Here is an 18,509-nt window from a genome sequence, read left to right as displayed (position 1 = left end):
TTGCTGGCACCCTGATCTCAGACTTCCAGCCCCCAGGACTGGGAGAGATACATTTCTGTTCTTTACAAGCTGTCCAGTCTGCGGTATTTGGTTATAGCAGCCTGAATGCACTCAGACAAGAGTCTTCCCGTGAGGGTATTGAGTAATTTTCCTCTATAAATTCACTTAAGTGGTTCTTTAAAGAAGGTTATAATAAATCTAAAGTGCAAAAAAAAAAAAAAAAGACTGACTCCTGGGGTCTCAGAGAGGCAATCCTGGCCATCTTCCTGTGTTGAGCAGAAACTCTGTCCACCAACAATAGAAAATCTGCCTTGCCTTTGAAGCTCCCCAGAAAGGCTGCTCCAGCTCCCATCATCTTTGTGTTCTGTGTGCATCCCTCCTGAGGGTCTCCTTCCAGAAGACACAGGGAAGACCCCCAGCCCCTATCCTCACTGTCACCCTCCCCCACACACACACACACACTTGACCAGACCACAGCTTCCGGCTCTAACAAGATGTCATCGTTGGCCCATCGGACCCCAGAACAGGCCAAGCGTCTCCAGTCTCAGAATCCAGCTGATGGAGGTACAACACCATGCATTTAGGAATCCAGACACTAAAAGTATCAGAAGCAATGGCTGGGACACCCTGTCCCCCCACGTTAACGTGGCTGTCGCTCTCCATGACGTCTCAAGGAGCTGCTGCTCCTATAGGCCAGAGAGGGCTCCCTGCAGACGATACTTATCACATCCTTTGCTGTGCAGAGCTGTAAACAGTGACCCCAAATCATTGCTCTTTCTTTCCCAGTAGGGGCTTGTGTCCCAGCTACAGCACTGCCATCCACAGTCCAACTGCCCAAGTCCCATGTGCCCCCTGAGCTGCATTCAAGCCTCACCAAGTCCCCATTTTTTGTGACATTCTCAATAACCACTGAGAAGCACTCTCCAGTCCTCCAGCGCCTCCCTCTAGAAGCAGAATTGCCTGCTGGCCATCACACCGGGCTCCAATCAACAACTGGAGGTCCACAACCACGTGCGCACCCCTCCTCTGCACCCTGGCCCTCTGCCTATGCCCCACCTGCTTCACGAACCCCCTCACATCCTCCAAGTCCCAGCTCAACCACCACCGAATCTTCCAGAATCCTTTCGTGATATTCTATTCACCCAGGCATGACCTCCACCCTCCAGGTATCTGCCATGGCACCTGTGATGTGCCCTCAGGCTAGTGTATGTGACTGCGTCCCACTACTAGACTAGAAGCCACCTGAGGACAGGGACCAGGTCTCCAATGTCTTTGTCACCCCAGCGTCTAACGACGTCTGACCCACAGTAGTTGCTCCATGAATGACTGTTGGGTGAAGAAATGTATAAATGACACCACCAGCAATTCTAAGTCGGCCCAAGCCTCATTAGATGGCGACTCTCTGCAGTCCTTGCCCAGGACCTACGGTTTCCCTAAGTTAAGAGGAAAGCATCTCAGGGGGCTGGAGCAAGTTTTTTTCCACCTCACCCCTAGACGGTCAGGGTGGCCGGGACATAGGAGATGACAGGCTGGAACTGAGCCCTGAGGGGGCTGCAGGCCACAGCAGGCTGCCTGGCCTGGCCATGCTCTCAGACGGCTGTGTGTCATCGGCTGACTAGGCTCAGATAAAGCTCTGGTCTGTGGATGCACCACATCTTTCTGCCGCATCGTAAACAAGCCCAGGATCCCTCCGTGGTGGGTGCCAGTCACCAGGCAACAGAAATCAGAGGCAGGGCCGTGGCGTGGCTGGTGGGCACGTCTAACTGAGGGCTACACTGGCCTGAGATGGCGGCATGGGAGCCACAGCAGAAAGAAGGGCCCCTCTGACCAGCACCTTTCTCCCTGGCTCTGTCACAAGCCCGTCATTTCCTTGGCAGCTGGAGTTGTAGTGGACACAGGAGTACCCTGAGTGAACTCTCTAAGCTCAAGGAAAAGAAGACACACCATCCATTCCTGTCGCTCACATCAGAGTGGTCTTTTGAATGTGAATCTGACCACATTACTCTTCTGCTCCAAATTTCTCGGTGGCTTCTTTTGGGAAAAATTAGGACCACCTTTGAAAGGCTTGGGAGATTGTTATGATCCGCTCTTGCCTGCCTGTCCGAACTCACACTCTCCTTGTATATAAAAACCTCAGCAACCGGGAACAACTTGCCTGGACACACCAGACCCGCACACACCTCTGCTCTGGCAAACGCCGAGCCCGCCGCTTAGGTCTTCCTTCTGCCTCTTCTGGGTCCAGCGGAAGCCCGGATGCGGCATCCTTCAGTTTCAGACCCGGGGCCCTCTCCTCCTGGGTGCCTCCGCTACTCCTGCAGCAAAGTCGGAAGCACCTTCCCAGCTTCGCTGTATCTGGCGGCGGACAGTTCTTCCAGTTTTGGTCCTTACTAGCTTCAGTTTCCTTACCTGTAAAATGGGGTTAATAATCAAACTTATCTCAGAGTATTGGTGGGAGGATTGATGCCCAGAAGCATGATAAATGGTCGGGGAAGTGAGCCAGGGAAAGAAAGGAGGGCAATACAGGGCGCATTCCTGTGCAGGTTACCCATGTGGGTCACTGGGGTTACTGGGGGCCTCTGGGAGCAAGAGTGTAGCGTGTAGAACAGTCCGGCCCGAGTGGGCAGGAAGCTCCTGCTAACAGGCTCTTCACCCTCCAATATTCTGCCCACGCAGGGCTGATTCTTCACCACCAACAGGCAGCTTGGGAACTTAAAGTGATACCGTTGTTATTAAGACCACAAAGCAGTGGCCTCCACTCCTGCCCACACGCTGCGAGCCACCCAGCATCTGCGCCGACACTTCCCAGAGTTGGGTCCCTGCGCACCTCCCCGGGCCCAGGCCACGGCACCACGCTCACCTTCTGCAGAAATGCCATCCTCGGCCTGTACTGCTGGCCTTGGTGTCGGATTGTCATCCTGGACCCTGGATGAATTCAGACCCAGAACACAGGCGGGAGAGAAAGGAAAAGCTCCGGAAAGAGAGGGACAGGGAGAGCGAGCCGGCGTGGCCCGCACTCGCGCTGGCGTCCCCCGGGGGGCGGGCGGGGGGCGGCGGGGCGGGAGGGCGCGGGCGGGGCGGGGCGGCTGCTGCCTGCGGGGCCCCTTGACTCGCGCGGCTCGCGCCCCCCGGAAGCAGCTGGAATCCGCGCCAGCCAATCAGCGAGCCGAGCCGCGGGGGCCAGAGCGTGAGCTGCGCTTGCGCCCACCTGCCGCCAGGGGGCGGTGTCCGTCCCTGCCCGGTCCCCGCGGAGCCTCAGGTGAGACCCGAGTGTCCGGGACCCGCGAGTGGGAGGCTCTGTCGCAGACAGCGCCCCTTGGACCGCAGCACGAAAGCCCGAGGGAGTGAAAACAGTACACCATGGGCTTTGGACCCCTGGCTAGCCTGCCACCAGCTCCCTGGATGGGCCTTAGCAAGTTGCTTAAAGTTTCTGAGCATCGATTTCCTCCTCTCACTGGAGAAAAGCAAGTGAGTGGCTGGGAAAGGACACCTGTCTGTCAGGTGCTGTGAGGACGGAATGAATAACCCAGTTAACTGACAGTGGGGTGTGGCTGACAGTGAAGACTGCTGCTCACCTGTCAGGTAGGCTGGCTCTGAACCCCGGATAGCCACTTGCTGTGGGATCTCAAGCAAGTCAAACTTTCTTTGCTTCACTCTCCCCATCTTACCAATGAGGATGCTGCACCCTCCTTGTGGGTTTTTTTGGGGGGGGGTTGGTTTGGGGTTTAAGATTACTGAGCTAATACACGTAAAAGCACTTAGAACCATAATTGACATGTGGCGAATGTCGGGTAAACCATAGTTTCTCTTACGTCTCTTGGGACTCTTAAAAATTACCATGCCTAGTGGCTCCGTTGCACTCCTAGTCTGAGATATATATCATCTCAGAATAACATGAGAACTCTTGGAGTAGTAAATGGAGGCAAGCATGTAGGCTCCGGAGTCAGATGACTTGGGATCAAATCTCAAATCTGCTGCTTACTGATTAACCAAGTGTGACTTCGGGCAAGTTACTTAACCCCTCTGTGCTTCAGTTTCTGTAAAATGGGAATGACACCATGACTGCCTACACAATAAGGTTATTAAGGGGAGACAATGAAAAAAAAAAAAAAAACATCTGGTGAGAGCTCCCTCCTGCAGGCTGGTTTCATGGGTGTGCAGCCTGTGTAGTCACACAGGGCCCCAAGCTGGGTCTAATGCTCTGCTGACACTGTCTTCAAATTTTTAATAATTGTGAATACAGGGCCCCACATTTTCATTTTGCCCTCAGCCTCACAAATCATGTAGCAGGTATTGCTCTCCTGCTAAACATGTGATGATCTGGAGGTGGGGCCTTTAGGAGATAATTAAGTTGTGAGGGTGGAGCCCCCACAGATGGAATTAGTGCCCTTACAAGAACAGGCCAGAGTGCTAGCTTGCTCTCTTTCAGACATGTGAGTACACGGTGAGAAGCAGGCAGTCTGCAACCCAGAAGAGGGTTCTCACCAATCCAACCATGCTGGCATCCTGATCTCAGACTTCTGGCCTCCAGAACCATGAAAAACAACATCTCTGTAATGTATAAGCCACCCAGCTGATGGTATTTTGTCATAGCAGCCCAAACTGACTGAAACGCTAGTACCGTGAATGGCACGCAGGAGGTACTCAGTTAAAGCCTAAGAAATCACTTGTAGAGGTAAAAAAAAAAGGGGGGGGATAACAGAGTAAACAACCAATAGATGTCAATTGTTACTGTTATTAATAGTATCAATAGTTTAGTATCAATAGACAGCACAAAATGAATGAAAGTGGTCTTAACAGTTACTTTCTTCCCCTTGTTCTCAGTTTCTTCATCTGTAAAAGGAGGGGCGAGAACCAACCAATCTCCGACAGGATGAGACCTCCCAGGTCTCACAGGAGTCTCAGGATCAGGGACATGCCTGTTTTTCATTCTAGAGCAGGGCAGCTGGAGAGTGGCAGATAATGCTAGAAGAGGGCAGGTGGGCATTTGCCATAGGAGGTGCAATCTGCAAACAGCTCTTCGGATGATCTGGTTCCCATCCCAGCAGAAGAGCCAAGTTCCTGCCAAGCTGCCCAGACACCTCAGCTCTGAGTTAAAATGCTGGAATAACAGTTTCAGAAACCAAACGCTGAGGTCTGGTTGACTCATAGGGGAATGACTTGGTGCAAAGCCAGGAGTCCCAGCCCCAGCGAGGCCACTGAGACGGTGCATGACAGACAGCAGGAAACCACTCATTTCTCCCAGGTTTCCAAATTTATTGGAGTGGGTTAAGCAAAATAATATCAGAATCGTTTCAAATGTGTGTGCATCTTGTATCTTGGAGAATTATTTCCCCATTCTCTTATTTTGTTGATTTGTGATTTCTCTCTTTTTTCTTAATTAGGTTAGACAGTGATTTATCTATTATGAGACTGTATATGTGTGTGTGTGTATTTACTTGAGAATCAGATTTTATTGAAAATTTAGAACTTTAAGATCATCTAGTCATTGGGTATTTCTGCTGTTTAAATTAGTTAACAGATGTGAGAGGTCTCTGCAAACTAGAAAAGAACTTCAGGGGATAGAGTGACCACCTGTGTCACTTTGTGTCACTGGTTGTCCAAAAGTAGTTCATGATGTCCTCTCAGAAGTGACGATGCTTGGATGATAACTCCTATGGGTCACCCTGATCACCTGACAATTTATTACTCTAACAGTGATCTAATTGAGCTTCCTCATCTCCTAGGAAGATGAGGGAGACATCATGGGGTGGCAGAAAGAGAGTATGACTAGGACTCAGGACATCTGGATTCTGGTCTATCGCTGACCCACTGGGGGACTTCAGGGATGACGTATCATTTCTTGGAGCCTCAACCCCTGGTCAGGGTTGTTCAGTGTTTCCCAAAGTTTGCTCTACAAGTCGCTCTTCTCAAACTTTAATGCATATACTAGTCCCCTGGGGATCTTGTTAAAATGTAGGTTCCAATTCAGCAGGTTGGGGTGAGACTGAGATTCTGCATTTCTAACAAGCTGCCAGGTAATGCCCATGCTGACCTCAGTCTAGTGACAAAGGTCTAAAAAGACCTGTTCCACAGACTACAAATCAATATGACATTAAAAATAAAAAGTGGGGAGGAGGTTCTAGTGAAATACATTCAGCAATGCATCTGCTTTACATTTAAGAGGGATTGTTGACTGCAGGGCTCCCCAAAGTCTCTAACATACACCGGAGAGAATGGCTTGAACAACCCAGAAAGGATGTTCAGAAAGACAGAGGTCTTTATTTTTTAAACCAATGCAAGCGAGGCAAGAGAGCACCTGGCTTTCCCACGCTCACGCTCACTCTCTCTCCCAGATGAACACGTGAAGTCTTTGATTGCTTCCGGGACTTAAACCACGTTGCATGGAAAAAGGTTTCAGCCACAGCTCCCTCCATACTCACTAGTTCACATTTTGGACCATGTAACGTGAGCCATGGCTACCTGGACCAGGGACACTGGAGTACCTGACCCAGGCCACCGGTCCACAGACTGGCCAACAGCCTGTAACATGGCTAGATGTAAAATGATGAAGTGGGCCCACCAGGTTACCCCTCTTGGAGATAATCACTTGAACTGGCTGGTGGATGTGGCCAGATGTGAAAAGAAGCCGCAAGGTGGAATCAGATCCATGACGGGGCAAAATCACTGGTGAGCTAAAGTTAGGCGGAAGACACACTCTGAGCAGGCAGTAAAAGCCTGGGGTAGAATGAGACTGGATCAGCATCACAGAGAGAGGCAGGGATACCCCCAAGAACTCTTAGAAATGGAAGTGAAGGCCCCAGGGTGCAGGGCTTGTTGGCAAAGAGCAAATTGCATCATCTTTGGTTACTTTTTCGTGGAAGTAATGGGCTACAGATTAGGGGACTGATGGAAATACAGTATAGTTGTGTTTCAGCAAGACATTTGTGGACCAGAGGGGAAAAAAGTGAACATTGCCCCCTATTCTAGAGCCCAAAGCAAATTTGCAACCAAGTCATGGCAACAGTAGGACTTTATTGCCATCATATATCCTCAGTCTGTCCACCATAACCCTATACCTGCCCTGGTCTTGACTCCATATTTAATTTGTTTTCCTTATCCTGATTTGTCACTATAGTTAACCATTTTATTTTATGCATCTCTTGTATGCCTCCTTGCCCCAGTTGTGAAAAGAGACATGATATGAATAAATAAATAGTTCAGATGAGAACTAACTTAAGTGGATGCATGTCTGAATGACCATATCCCCAATTCCTGCTTAATTACAGAGATAGGTCTCCAGCTGCGTGTCACTGGCTTGACCCAAAATTACATCTGATGGAAAAATCATAATGATTTAGATAACAACATTGATGACATAACGTTTACATTTTCAAACAAAGATGCCAAAAAAAAAATGGCTAATACATTAGAAAAACAGCATTCACATCCAGAAATGTTGGCCAGTCAGAGCTTCACCTGGTGTGCTTTCAAATGCCCGCCCTGTATCAGCATCTCTGGGTAAAACTGCAGTGTTAGGGTTTCCAGCTATTACCAGAAGTCATTATAGCAACAAGCCATGTGAGTTTCTTTTTGGAAAAATTCTGAGTTGACCCAAAACTGTTGTCAAGATAGTGTCCATTCTAGCTGTCTACCATGTACCATAAGAGAAATTTCTTTCCAGGTTTAGGACCAGGAAAAACTGAGTCTCCCCTGAAAAATAAAATCGCAGTGTAGCCTTTTCCCCCATCGAGAGAGATGAGTATCAAGTTTCCTTTTTCATCCTGATCAACAGAACACTTCAAATCTAGCATAAGGCTCCCTTGGAGCACCTGCTGTGAACATTTGATTTTTAATTTTCTCTCCAATCTGTTTTCCTATTTGAGCTTATATATTATCTGTTTTGTTATCTGAGTTTTTGTCTTTTGGTAAGCCACAACAACTCCTTTTTGGAATGACTTGAGATATAAATAAATTAAATTATATTTGAGTAATGAGTGGGAGATGGTTTGATGAATTGGACGAGATCAAGGAGAAAAGGAAAAATAAGCAATCTCAAAAATCTTCAAGATGAGTAACTCTATTTATCCAAATATTTGTTTAACCTACATTGCTTTATTTTAGCCCAAGATACGGGAGAATAGTGTGGTGAAAATATATTCGAGTTTAATAAACAATCTTGCGTTCTTTAGAGGACAATTGATTAGATCACATCTGTCCATCTAAATTGACCAGCTGGGAAGTAAAAGTATGTCTCATTCCTGCAAGCAGAGATCTCCTCTCTCCTCCCTGCACCTCCATACTTTCCAGGTGAGGTGGGTGAGTGTGTAAGTGAGGGAGGGGGAAATGGGTAGGAACGTAGGCATGCAGCTGGGTGCTAGGACTTCAGGGAATTCACACAGGATGATCTGCTCTAAGTAAGAGCTCCTCGTCACCTCCAGTATGTCACCCTGTTATGAGGGGTCTTCCCCCTCCATCCTTTCCCTTCTAAGGAGTAGAGTTCCTGCAATGAGTCTGGGGCAGAAATTTCCCAGAAACACTTGCTAGAAACCATCAAAGGCAAATATGACCATACTGTCCCATCCTCTGTCCCCCAGAAGACACCATACTATCCCTCCCTTAAACAGGAGTCAGGTGGATTCTGCTTAATAAGGTTGATGTCTTTGCTTTTACAAGTCTCTTTTTTCCACTATAAATATACACTCACTCCTAAAAATTTAGAAATAGAGAAAAGCAAATTTTTAAACATTTGATAATATCCAATTGGGGGAGACTTGAGCGACTTGAAATGGAACATAGGAGGGAAAGGGATGTGCCAGAGCTGCCAGCACTTCTTGCCTGGGTGACCGTGACACCATCTAATGGGGCCACGTTCAATTGTAAAAGGGAAAGGTTGGATTTACACACCCATGTTCACAGCAGCTTCAGCCACAGTAGCCCAAAGGTGGAAGCAACCCAAGTGTCCACTGATGGGTGAGCGGATAAATAAAATGTGGTCAAGACATACAATGGAATATTATTCAGCCTTCAAAAAGGAAGGAATTTCTGGCACATGCTACAACATGGTTGATTCTTCCGTGATTCTCTCAGTACTGTCTGTCTGTCTTCCTAACTGGACAGTCAGCCCTGTGAGGGCAAGGACTCAATTCTCTTGTTCATGTGCTATTTCCAGCAACTTGGCATCATGCCTGGGGTGCAGCAGGCTTTCGATTGATCTATGAGAGAAGATAGAGACTCAGAAAGACTCCCCAAGAACAGAAATGAGGGGCCACGTGGCCCCAGGAGCCTCAGTTTCTGTCTGTTCGGCTTCAGCCCCTGAGAGAGGCCCCACTGTCTGTTGACTTTGCTGCCTTTCAAGGCACAGACATGTAGTTGCAATCACTTTATGTAAGGTGGCACAAGGGCCCTTTTGTTCCTGGAGTGCTGGAACCCCCTCAACCCCACCCCGGAGGCCTTTCAGATAGTAAGAATGATAACAAAGCTCACCGTGCCACCCTGGTATGAGCTAGGCGCTGGTGTGAGCGTTTCAAAGACTTCCCCCTGAGGGGGTACTGGATACCGTCCCCACTGTTCAGGTGAGAGGAGGCCCCGTGGGACCTGGCACAGAACTAGGAAGTAGCAGAGAGAGGATGCCAACCTAGCAGCCCAGCTCCAAAGTCCGCAGAGTCACCTCCGCCCCGCACTGCAGCACCGACATGAAGTGTGGCGTCAACGTCTGTGGAATAAAGATATGGATGGAGACGGCTTCCCTCCCCTCCCCATGTTTCCTTCCTCCAGCCTGCCCCACCCACACCCCAATAGGCCCATCCTGGCTCCGCCCCTTTACTCATTCTGTCCTAGAGGACGTGGGGTGACTCATCTGATGGGCAAATTTGGAAGAACTGCCGCCAGCCCCTTTCCTCCTAAGCACTGAGCATCCTGCAGGCTGCATGGCTTCTGCAGCACCTGCCCTGCGAAGCCCTGCCCTGGGTCAGGTGAGAGATGCTGCCTCGTTCTGGCTTCTGCAGGCCCATGTGACCCTCAGACTGAGCTCAGTTCTCCCACTTGGTCTTTATCAGAAGAAAAAGTGCCATTTCTGTGCTCAGCCCGTCTAATTCAGGCAGAGTGAAGGGGCTCTAAGGGTGCCCGCGGTGGTCCAGGTGGTGGGGCAGTTTTAGTGCTTGGCCCCTCTGAGCTTAGACACCCCAAGCTGAATTCCCAGTGGCAGGCGCTCAAGACAGGTATATCTACCCTTGCAGACACCACCCCTCACCCATGAGTGAAGACGGCTGAGGGCACCGCTCCAGAATGGGGCATCAAAGATGCCCTCACCCACGCGGTGGAACCCAGCCCTGCCCTAGCCACCTCCACCTTGTCCCAGGGCCTCTTTGCTTTGCCAGGTCTCCCTGAGGCACCACAGATGAAGCCAAGGAGAGTACCCCACCTTTCCTGGGTGTCTGCAGGGTGCTGAGCCCTGACACCTTTCACTTACTGAATTCTCACAACATCCTTAAGGGGAAGCTACAGTTCTGAGCCCCATTTTACAGACGGGGAAACTGAGTCAAAGAGTCTTACAATAACTAGCCCATATCATGTAGCCTTGAATGGTAGGTGGAGAGCTGAGATTTCACCCCAGTGAGGTGGTTTCCAGAGTCCACACTCCAAACTCCCTCCCAAGCCCTGGGCTCCCTCGGCCCCACTGGATATCAGCTGATGGCCCTCAGGGACACTGGCCACAGAGATCTCCCCCTGGGGTTTTGCTGTCCCTGGTGTTCCCACGATAGGCTCCAGCTTAGCCTTCCTGGACCCCCAGCCCCTCCTTCTGCTTCCAGCAGATAATTTTTTTCCCTGAGGAGCAGATGGGGGAACAGGAGCAAGTGTGTGTGTCCAACTGTGACCTTCCCAAGTGAGGGACTTTCCAAAGTTGCCACCCCACTGCTTTCTGCCGCTGATTTTCCTGGGAACAGCGACATCTGGAAGGGTTCAGGAAGATGACGGATCCAGGAGAAGGAAATGAAAACAAGCACCTGCGAGGATTTTGTTTAACATCCACCAGTTTCACTTTCTTTATGTCAACAGGGAGTTTCAAACCCCGTCTCCCTCACTCTTACTTCTCTTCACTCGCCATGTGGGTCTGAACACTGCCTCTCTCTCTCTCCTTCCCCTCTCCTTCCCTCTCCTCTCTCTTTCCCCAGTAACATTAGCCGGCACCTTGGCCTTGGAAGCTGGAGCCCTGCCCTTTTGCCTCCTCTCTCTTCTTCGGTAGGCAGCTTTTCTAGGTACAAAGCCAAGGATGCCCTGCAGACACCAAACGTTTTGTTTTTAACTCTTTTATAAGCACAGAGAATTTATCTTCCATAAGGATGGCTAGCATCCCTTCCTCAAAGATGTTCTGTGGAAAAAAAAATCTTCTGTGGCTCGCAATGGCCTTCCAGGAGAAGACGGTGCCCCTCCTCCTGGCATTCCAAGGCTGGCCCAGGTCTAAGCTAATTTTCCAGTCATTGCTGCTCCCTAACACCTTCTTCTCTAGTCATTTCCAGGGACTGGCTTTTTCCTGGGCACATGTTGAACCTGCCTTTGGCTCTTACCTCCTCTGCCTGAATTTCCCACCACATCATTGACCGTTGCTGCAGCCCTGATGCCCTGCTTCTGGACCATCTCCCTGGGCCCCAGTCAGAGCCAGGCTTCCTTCCTCTGCTCTGGTGCTGGTTCCGTGCCTGCTTGTGACACACAGCTCGCAGGGGCTCCATGTCCCCTGTGGACTGCAAGCGTCCCCAGGGGTACAGCAGGGGGGCTGGGACAACTTCCTCATACCCTTCACCCTGCCCCCGCATCATACAGTCTCCCCACCCTCCCTCCCCATCCAACCCACTTCCTAAACAAACTGTCCTCTGTCCCCCCAGAACTTCGCCTTGAAACTCAGCAGCCCTGAGAACACTATCTCCCTAGCAGCTCCCCTACCTGCCTTGCCCAAGCCCAGAGCAGAGACTTCTAGCTTCTTCGGACATGCCCCTACTCAGATGCTAAAAGCCCAGCTCCCCTCGGGCTCACACCACCCAGCCTTGCCCCCTCCACCCATCCAGGTAGCGGCCTCCAAGTTTTTCCCTGTGTTCAGTGTCTTGTCCTCATCTTGGTGACTTCAGAGTCCCCCTGCATGACCCATCACACTTCATAATCTCATGACCCCCAAGGTCCTCTGCTGCCCCTTCACTTCAGCCACCCACTCCACCCCCCAGAGCCACACCCTAGACCTTGTCCTCACCCAGAAATATGCTGCCTTCAAAACCTGGATTCTAGCTCCTGGCCCTGGGAGCCGGCTTCCAGTCCCTCCAGTGCTCACTCCCCTCTCAGTGCCAGGGCCCAGCCCTTCAGCCTCTTGTTCATTAGGCCCTCCTCATTCGCCTGGACTCCACATCAGTCATATGAACTAACTTCTCAAGAGCTTCTCCGCCTCCCACCAAACCAGCAGACTTCCCCTCAAACCCCCCAGGCGAGGGGTGATTTTATATGCAAGCGAGTAAGAACCTGGAGGAAAACCTAACTGTCAGACTCCATCAGGACAATCCCAGGGTTACCGTCTAATATGGGTCCTAACTAAAAATAAACATACCATATGATCCAACAATCCCACCCCTAGGCATTTATCTGGACTGAACTCTAATTTGAAAAGACACATGCACCCCAGTGTTCACAGCAGCACTATATACAATAGCCAAGACATGAAAACAACCTAAATGTCCATCGACAGATGACTGGATAAAGAAGTTGTGGTATATTTATACAATGGAGTACTATTCAGCCATAAAAAAGAATAAAATAATGCTATTTGCAGCAATCTGGATGGACCTAGAGATCATCATTCTAAGTAAGCCAGAAAGAAAGAAAAATACCATATGATACCACTTATATCTGAAATCTAAAAAAAGAAAAAAAAGAGGACACACATCCCCACTTTGAACTTGGCAGATTCCTCTGCAGCTCACCCACACATTAGCCCTCTTCCCAAGTCCCTGACCAAACCTCCACCCTCTTTGTTCTTTGTAAGCAACATGGCATTCACTTGGCAAAGCTGCTTGCAGCCTTGACCTTGACAAACCCATCCCCACACAAACTCATCTTCATTCACTCCTCTCAGAGAAGGCGTCATTTCTCTGGTTCAAGGCCACCACCTCCAGCTGTGTGTGTTCTTGAGTCTGTTTTCTACTATCTCCTCCTTAACCCTGCTTCATTCTGTCTGTCTCTCTCTCTCTCCCTGTCTCTTTCTCCTTGACTATGGGGCTTGCCAAGAATAGCCTGGTGAGACTAGTGATACGAGTTGAATTGTGTCCCCTGCAAAAGATACATCCAAGTCCCGACACCTGGTACTTGAAAATGTGACATTGTTGGGAAGTTGGGTCTGTATAGAGAAAATCACACTAAATGAGGTCAGGTGGACCCTAATCCAGTATGATTGGTGTATTTGGAAAAGGGGGAAATTTGGACAGAAGGAAGGTGCATCTATGAGCAAGGGGTGACAAGGAGTGCCAGCAAACACCAGAAGCTAGAAGAAGGAAAGGAGGATTCTCCCCTAGAGCTGTCAGAGAGAGCATGGCCCTGCCAGCACCTTGAATCGGGACTGGTAGCCTCCAGGACAGAGACAAGGCCTTTCTGCTGCTTTAAGCCACCCAGTGTTGGCACTTTGTTGTGGCAGCCCTGGGAAACTCATACAGCTGTTCCCGTCCCAGCTCCGCTACATCCGAGCCATGTGCCCCGGACATGCTGTCACTCAACTTCTCTCTGTCTCAGTTTCCTTAAAAGTAAAATGGGAATGATAGCAATCACAACACCTGTTTCAATAGCACCACGTACGAGGCTTGAATAGATTATGTGTGAAGCATTTGGAACAGTTTCTGGCACTTTGGTCGGTGTTCATGGCTGTAATTATTATTGTTGACTACATTGTTAATAGCACTCAGTAATGTCAATTGCTCTTAGGATGATGATGATTATCATTTTTTATTTTTAAGTTCTGAATTTGATTTTTATTGCTGCATAACAGATCACCCCAAAACTTCACCACTTAATACAACAATAAACATTTATTATCTCACATGATTTCCTTGGGGCCAGGAATTTGGCAGCAACTCACAGCTGCCGGGTTCTAGCTCAGGATCTCTTAAGAGGCTACAGACAAGAGATTGCCTGGGGCTTGACGAGGATCTGCTTCCCAGACGGGCTCACTCGGGTGTCTGGCAAGCTGGCGCCGGCCGTTGGCCATAGGCCTCAGTTCTTTTCCACGTGGACCCCTCCATGGGGCTGCTTGAGCACCCTCCAATATGGCAGCTGGCTTCCTCCCTGCTGAACAATCCAAGAGAGCTAGGTGGAAGCCACAGAGTCTTTTATTATTTTTGTTGTGCCACAATAACCTAGTAGTTATGGGGGTTGGCCCTGTTCACCTGGGGAGGGTGTGAATTCCAGGAGGAGAGGTCCAGTGGAGGTCATCCTGGAGGGGGACAACCACAAGTCCTACAGGGTGTGGCAGGGGCTCTGAGTTCCGTGGGAGTTCAGATGAGAGGGAGAGAAATGAAGGTTAGTGTGCTCAGGGTACAGATGGATTTTTTGTATAGCTTGATCTTGAGGGAAGTCCGTCACCATTTCCTTCTCACATTCCTTATTTCCATAGCACTTGGAGAGAGAGGGTAGGACTTTCATCCTCAGAAGGGCAAGTTTGAGGAAAAGTTTAAAAGGTGTGAACAGGACTTATAAGAGGGATAGTAAAAGGGAGACTGACATTGGGTTGGAAAAGAAGTCCAGAAATAGGGTACAAGAGGCAGCCTGGGCCGGCACAGAGAAAGTCCCCAAAGCCAAGTGAACACGCTGAAACTAGCTGGAGTAGGAAGCAAACGTTAAGGGCATAAGGCTTTGGCTAAACACATTTTCAAAATGCCTGCAGGCTTGTTTGATGTGGGGGATTTGAGGCTAAAGAATTTTCAAAGGTGAAAAATAGCCTCCTCTAAGAGACATTCACTTCAATGTGAGCATGCCCGGGGGAGGTCCAGGCAACACCAGGAAACAGAATTTAATAGCTTCCTTATATCAGGGTAGGAAGCTCAAGTTGATAAGACAATTAGAATCAAGCATCTCAGTTGGAGGAGAAGCCTTCCCAGAGGAAACACTGGAGCGGGAGATAGTCTGTGTTTACACAGCACTCGGGTGATGTCTGCAGTTTACACAAACTGCATCCTCGGGCAGCTGAAGATAGACCCGCCTGACCTAGAAAAACCCACATCTGGTGCCCAGCCAGCGCCAGGAGGAAGTGCCTGCCCAGACCCACCCAGCCAGTGAGTTCAAAGCTGCTCGGACATGGACATGCCCGGGGCAAGGGCCACCCTGACACCAGACACTCCAGTGATGGGCAAGTCCACGATGGTCACTTACCTATCACCTTCGTGCCATGCACAGAACTACCTATTCAACTCCTCCAGTTAGGTCTACTCATTGAGATGATAATAAAACCTAAAGTTTGTAAATCAGTGTGGGGTCCTCACATGCTCCCAATGGGACATTGAATGGTTCGCAGTCCCTGGAGTGCACCGTGCTGCTGAGACAGCTGGCGTGAGTCAGGCACTTCTGGATTCGCATCAGCATCACCCCCTGAGTGTGACCTTGATGAGTGCCCTTTACAGCTCAGAGCTTCAGTTTCCCCAGCTGGAAAAGGGGGACAAAGCTGAGAGACGAGAAGCCCTTGGACAGTGCCTAGCACACAGCGAGCACACACAGACAACCACCACCAGCATAATCTCATTATTCCATTATTATTCCATGCCTCTTAATCTTCATCTGAATGTTATTCCCCAGCCCAGAATGCCCTCATTCCCATTCCCCCTCTTCCCCTTCTCTTCTTCCAAAACTCAACTCGAATACCTCCCACCTGCCTTCAGAGTGGCCCCATCCCAAGCTCTCAGGCCAGCTGACATGCTCAAATTCTCCTGGCTCTGGGCAGCTGTCCCTGCTCCCAACCCAGCACTGTAATGGCTGGTTGTCCTCACCCACTGTAAACACCTGGTAGACTCATTCCCCTTTATGCCCTGTAGCATTTAGCACAGTGCCCGGCCCAAGCAGGCACTCCTCACCCATCCAGATGATGTGTTGCTGGCCTTGTTTCGCCATCCATAAGTCAGTCCCTCACTGTGTGCCAGCAGCCCCAGCAGGCTTGCTTTTGCCCTGGACCATCCACAGGAGGAGACTGGCGATTGCAGTGACTCAGGCCACTGGAGGATGAGAGGAGCCCAGGGTGGTGTGGAGGGAGGGAGGGCCTCCTTTCCAACAGAGCCTTCCTCCTTTCAACACAGTGAAGCCCGAATTCTCACGTTAGAAGGAATGCTTTTCCCCAGGGAAGGTTTTAGGGGTATGGAAACAACTAGCCAGGGAATGGTTGTAGCCTAGACTTTTCCTCCCACTTCTGAAGTCTTTAATTCAGCCTGGATCCAGCACCTCAGGGAGTTCTCTAGAATTAAGGAGTGTCTTTCACAATCGCTAAGACTCTGGGCAAAGTCCAGGGTCCACCGTGTGATTCAGAGGGTGGAGTGGATGTTATAAATTATACATTTGCTTAAAATAAAATCCATAAAAGAAACAGTCTTCTAGACCTGGGTTCAGCCATCTGTCTTAAGGGAGTTGCTTTCTGACAGGCAGAAGCACTCTGGTTCCTTAAACCTTTCAGTGTCAGCCCAGTCTCCCAAACATGCAGTCCCCAAGCCTCCCACCCTCTGAGCCTCTGTCCTTGCCCTCATCCTAAAGAGACTCCTTGTTTTCCAGAATTCTCCAGATGGTTCTATGCATTCTCACACTAGCCAGGTACTATCAGAGCACACCTGAATTACTGAAGCCACCTCCAAGCTGCTCTTCCTGGCTGCTGTCTTGCCTCACTCCTTCCCTCATGGGTACCAGCACCAGGGGGATCATCCTAAAATGGTGCACGTGGAGTCCACTCCCTGCTCAAAAATATTACAGTGGTTCTTGTTTAGCAACAGAATAAAATCTTGACTTCATAACCTGGGATCCCACCCCTTTCCAATCTGACTCCACCATGCCTCTTTAACCTCAACTGTTTGGTTCTTATCCAACTGGCTCCCACATTGTCCCATGCATGTGACAGGCGCATGCCCAATCTCATTCCACCTGCATGGAATGCCCTTCCTCACATCTTTCCTCGGAACCAATCATTCCAGGATTTTGTCCCCATCCCATGGACCGGCCCAGGAAATAGCCACCAGCTCCAAGGAGCTGTTGAGCACTTAAAATGTGGCTAGTGACACTGAGGAACTTAATTTTAAATTTTATTTACATTTTAATTAATTTAAATGTAAAGACTGATACTCGACTTAGGTATTGTGGAACTTTTAAGTATGTTTGGGACAATCTGGGGTTGTGATTCTATTTTTTCAACTGTAAATTTTATGAAACCTAAACACAGACCAGATATCTTCAATGAAAATGTAGCATTTACTGCAACTGTAAAAAATACACACTGGATTTTGAACACTTAGTTCAAAAAAAAAAAGAAAAATGTAAGCCATCTCTGTAATAATCTTTATATTTATTGATTACATGTTGAAATGATACTTTTGATATATTGGGTTCAATAAACTACATTGTTAAAATCAATTTCACTTTTTTTTCCCTAACATAGCTACTAGAAAATTTAAAATTACGTATATGGCTTGCATTACATTTTTTATTAAACAGCCATGCTCAAAACTCTAGGTGCCTGAAGCAATGATCAGTATAGTACATTTAAAGCTTAGCATACACAACTTTGCATTTTTTTAATCATTATAATTACACAGCAAAATCATTACCACTTTCAATCCCCAGGGCCTAGCAGCAAATGCTACCATTATCTGACCCCCTATCTTGGGCAGGCACTTCGCCGGTTTCTTTATATGTTATCATCATACTTGGTCCTCTCAGGAGCCCAGTGAAGTGTGGGCATCCTTAGCTCCATTTCTCAGATAACAAACATGACGCTTAGAGTTTCGGTGGTTTTTGCCAGGACACTCATGGTAGGTACGTGAGGTAGCAGAGCTGGGATTTGAACCCAGCCCTGCGTGTCTCTCGCTGCTGCTCTTGGCGACCCCAGCGCCTGCCTGATAGGGATGGGCAGCTGTTGAGAAGTAAGTTCTAGTTTTCCCTGGCCCACCCAGGCGAACTTCGCTGTCCTGCTCGCCCCACCGTGGGCAGGCTTCTTGATTGATGTGTGTGATGGTGTGTGATGGTGTGCCCCAATCATCCCACCCCACACACACCCTTCAGCTGGTTCAAGTCACTTAATAACCCATAAGAGGGTGTTATCCCGCCACTGCATGTTAGCAGAGGGTACAGCACCATCCAAGACTCTGGTTCAGACAAGTGGGGCTGAGCCAGAAGTCCCTCGAGTCACTGCACACGTCCCTCCAGTCCCAGGGTGCTGCAAATCCAGCTGGCAGCCATCAGAAATTGCAGCAAAACAACTTGAGAGTAGCAGATGGTGCACACCCACGTAAATCACACACACGTACAATATGACATAACAG

At 49.2% G+C, this 18,509-nt stretch overlaps 1 protein-coding gene and 1 long non-coding RNA gene across 6 annotated transcripts in view; both read right to left on the bottom strand.

Moving 5' to 3' along the window:
- The window catches only part of RGS9 (regulator of G protein signaling 9), a 112,495-nt gene that overhangs the window by 85,604 nt on the left and 8,382 nt on the right, over positions 1-18,509 (bottom strand). For 2 of the 5 annotated variants that reach the window (XM_064495632.1, XM_064495633.1), the window contains exons 1-2: positions 2,858-3,035; positions 2,181-2,406 (exon numbers count right to left, since the gene is read on the bottom strand). Coding sequence is in view for 1 of the 5 variants with exons in the window: in XM_064495631.1 (XP_064351701.1) it covers positions 2,858-2,914 (57 nt within the window). In the remaining 4 variants the exon portion in view is untranslated. Of the gene's footprint in view, positions 1-2,155; positions 2,407-2,857; positions 3,036-18,509 lie in introns of those variants that run through there. The other 3 variants (XM_064495634.1, XM_031468935.2, XM_064495631.1) reach the window with 3 other exon arrangements.
- LOC135323253 (uncharacterized) lies at positions 13,854-17,451 on the bottom strand. The gene is made up of 3 exons (XR_010384577.1): positions 16,068-17,451; positions 14,391-15,642; positions 13,854-14,310 (listed from the first exon to the last, which is right to left on the bottom strand). It is a non-coding gene; the product is annotated as an uncharacterized LOC135323253 (long non-coding RNA).

The sequence above is a fragment of the Camelus dromedarius genome, chromosome 16 (assembly GCF_036321535.1).
Source record: "Camelus dromedarius isolate mCamDro1 chromosome 16, mCamDro1.pat, whole genome shotgun sequence".
In the NCBI taxonomy this organism is placed as follows: domain Eukaryota; kingdom Metazoa; phylum Chordata; class Mammalia; order Artiodactyla; family Camelidae; genus Camelus; species Camelus dromedarius.
Note: the sequence above shows the minus strand (reverse complement) of the source record. Positions and strands in the feature narration are given on the sequence as shown.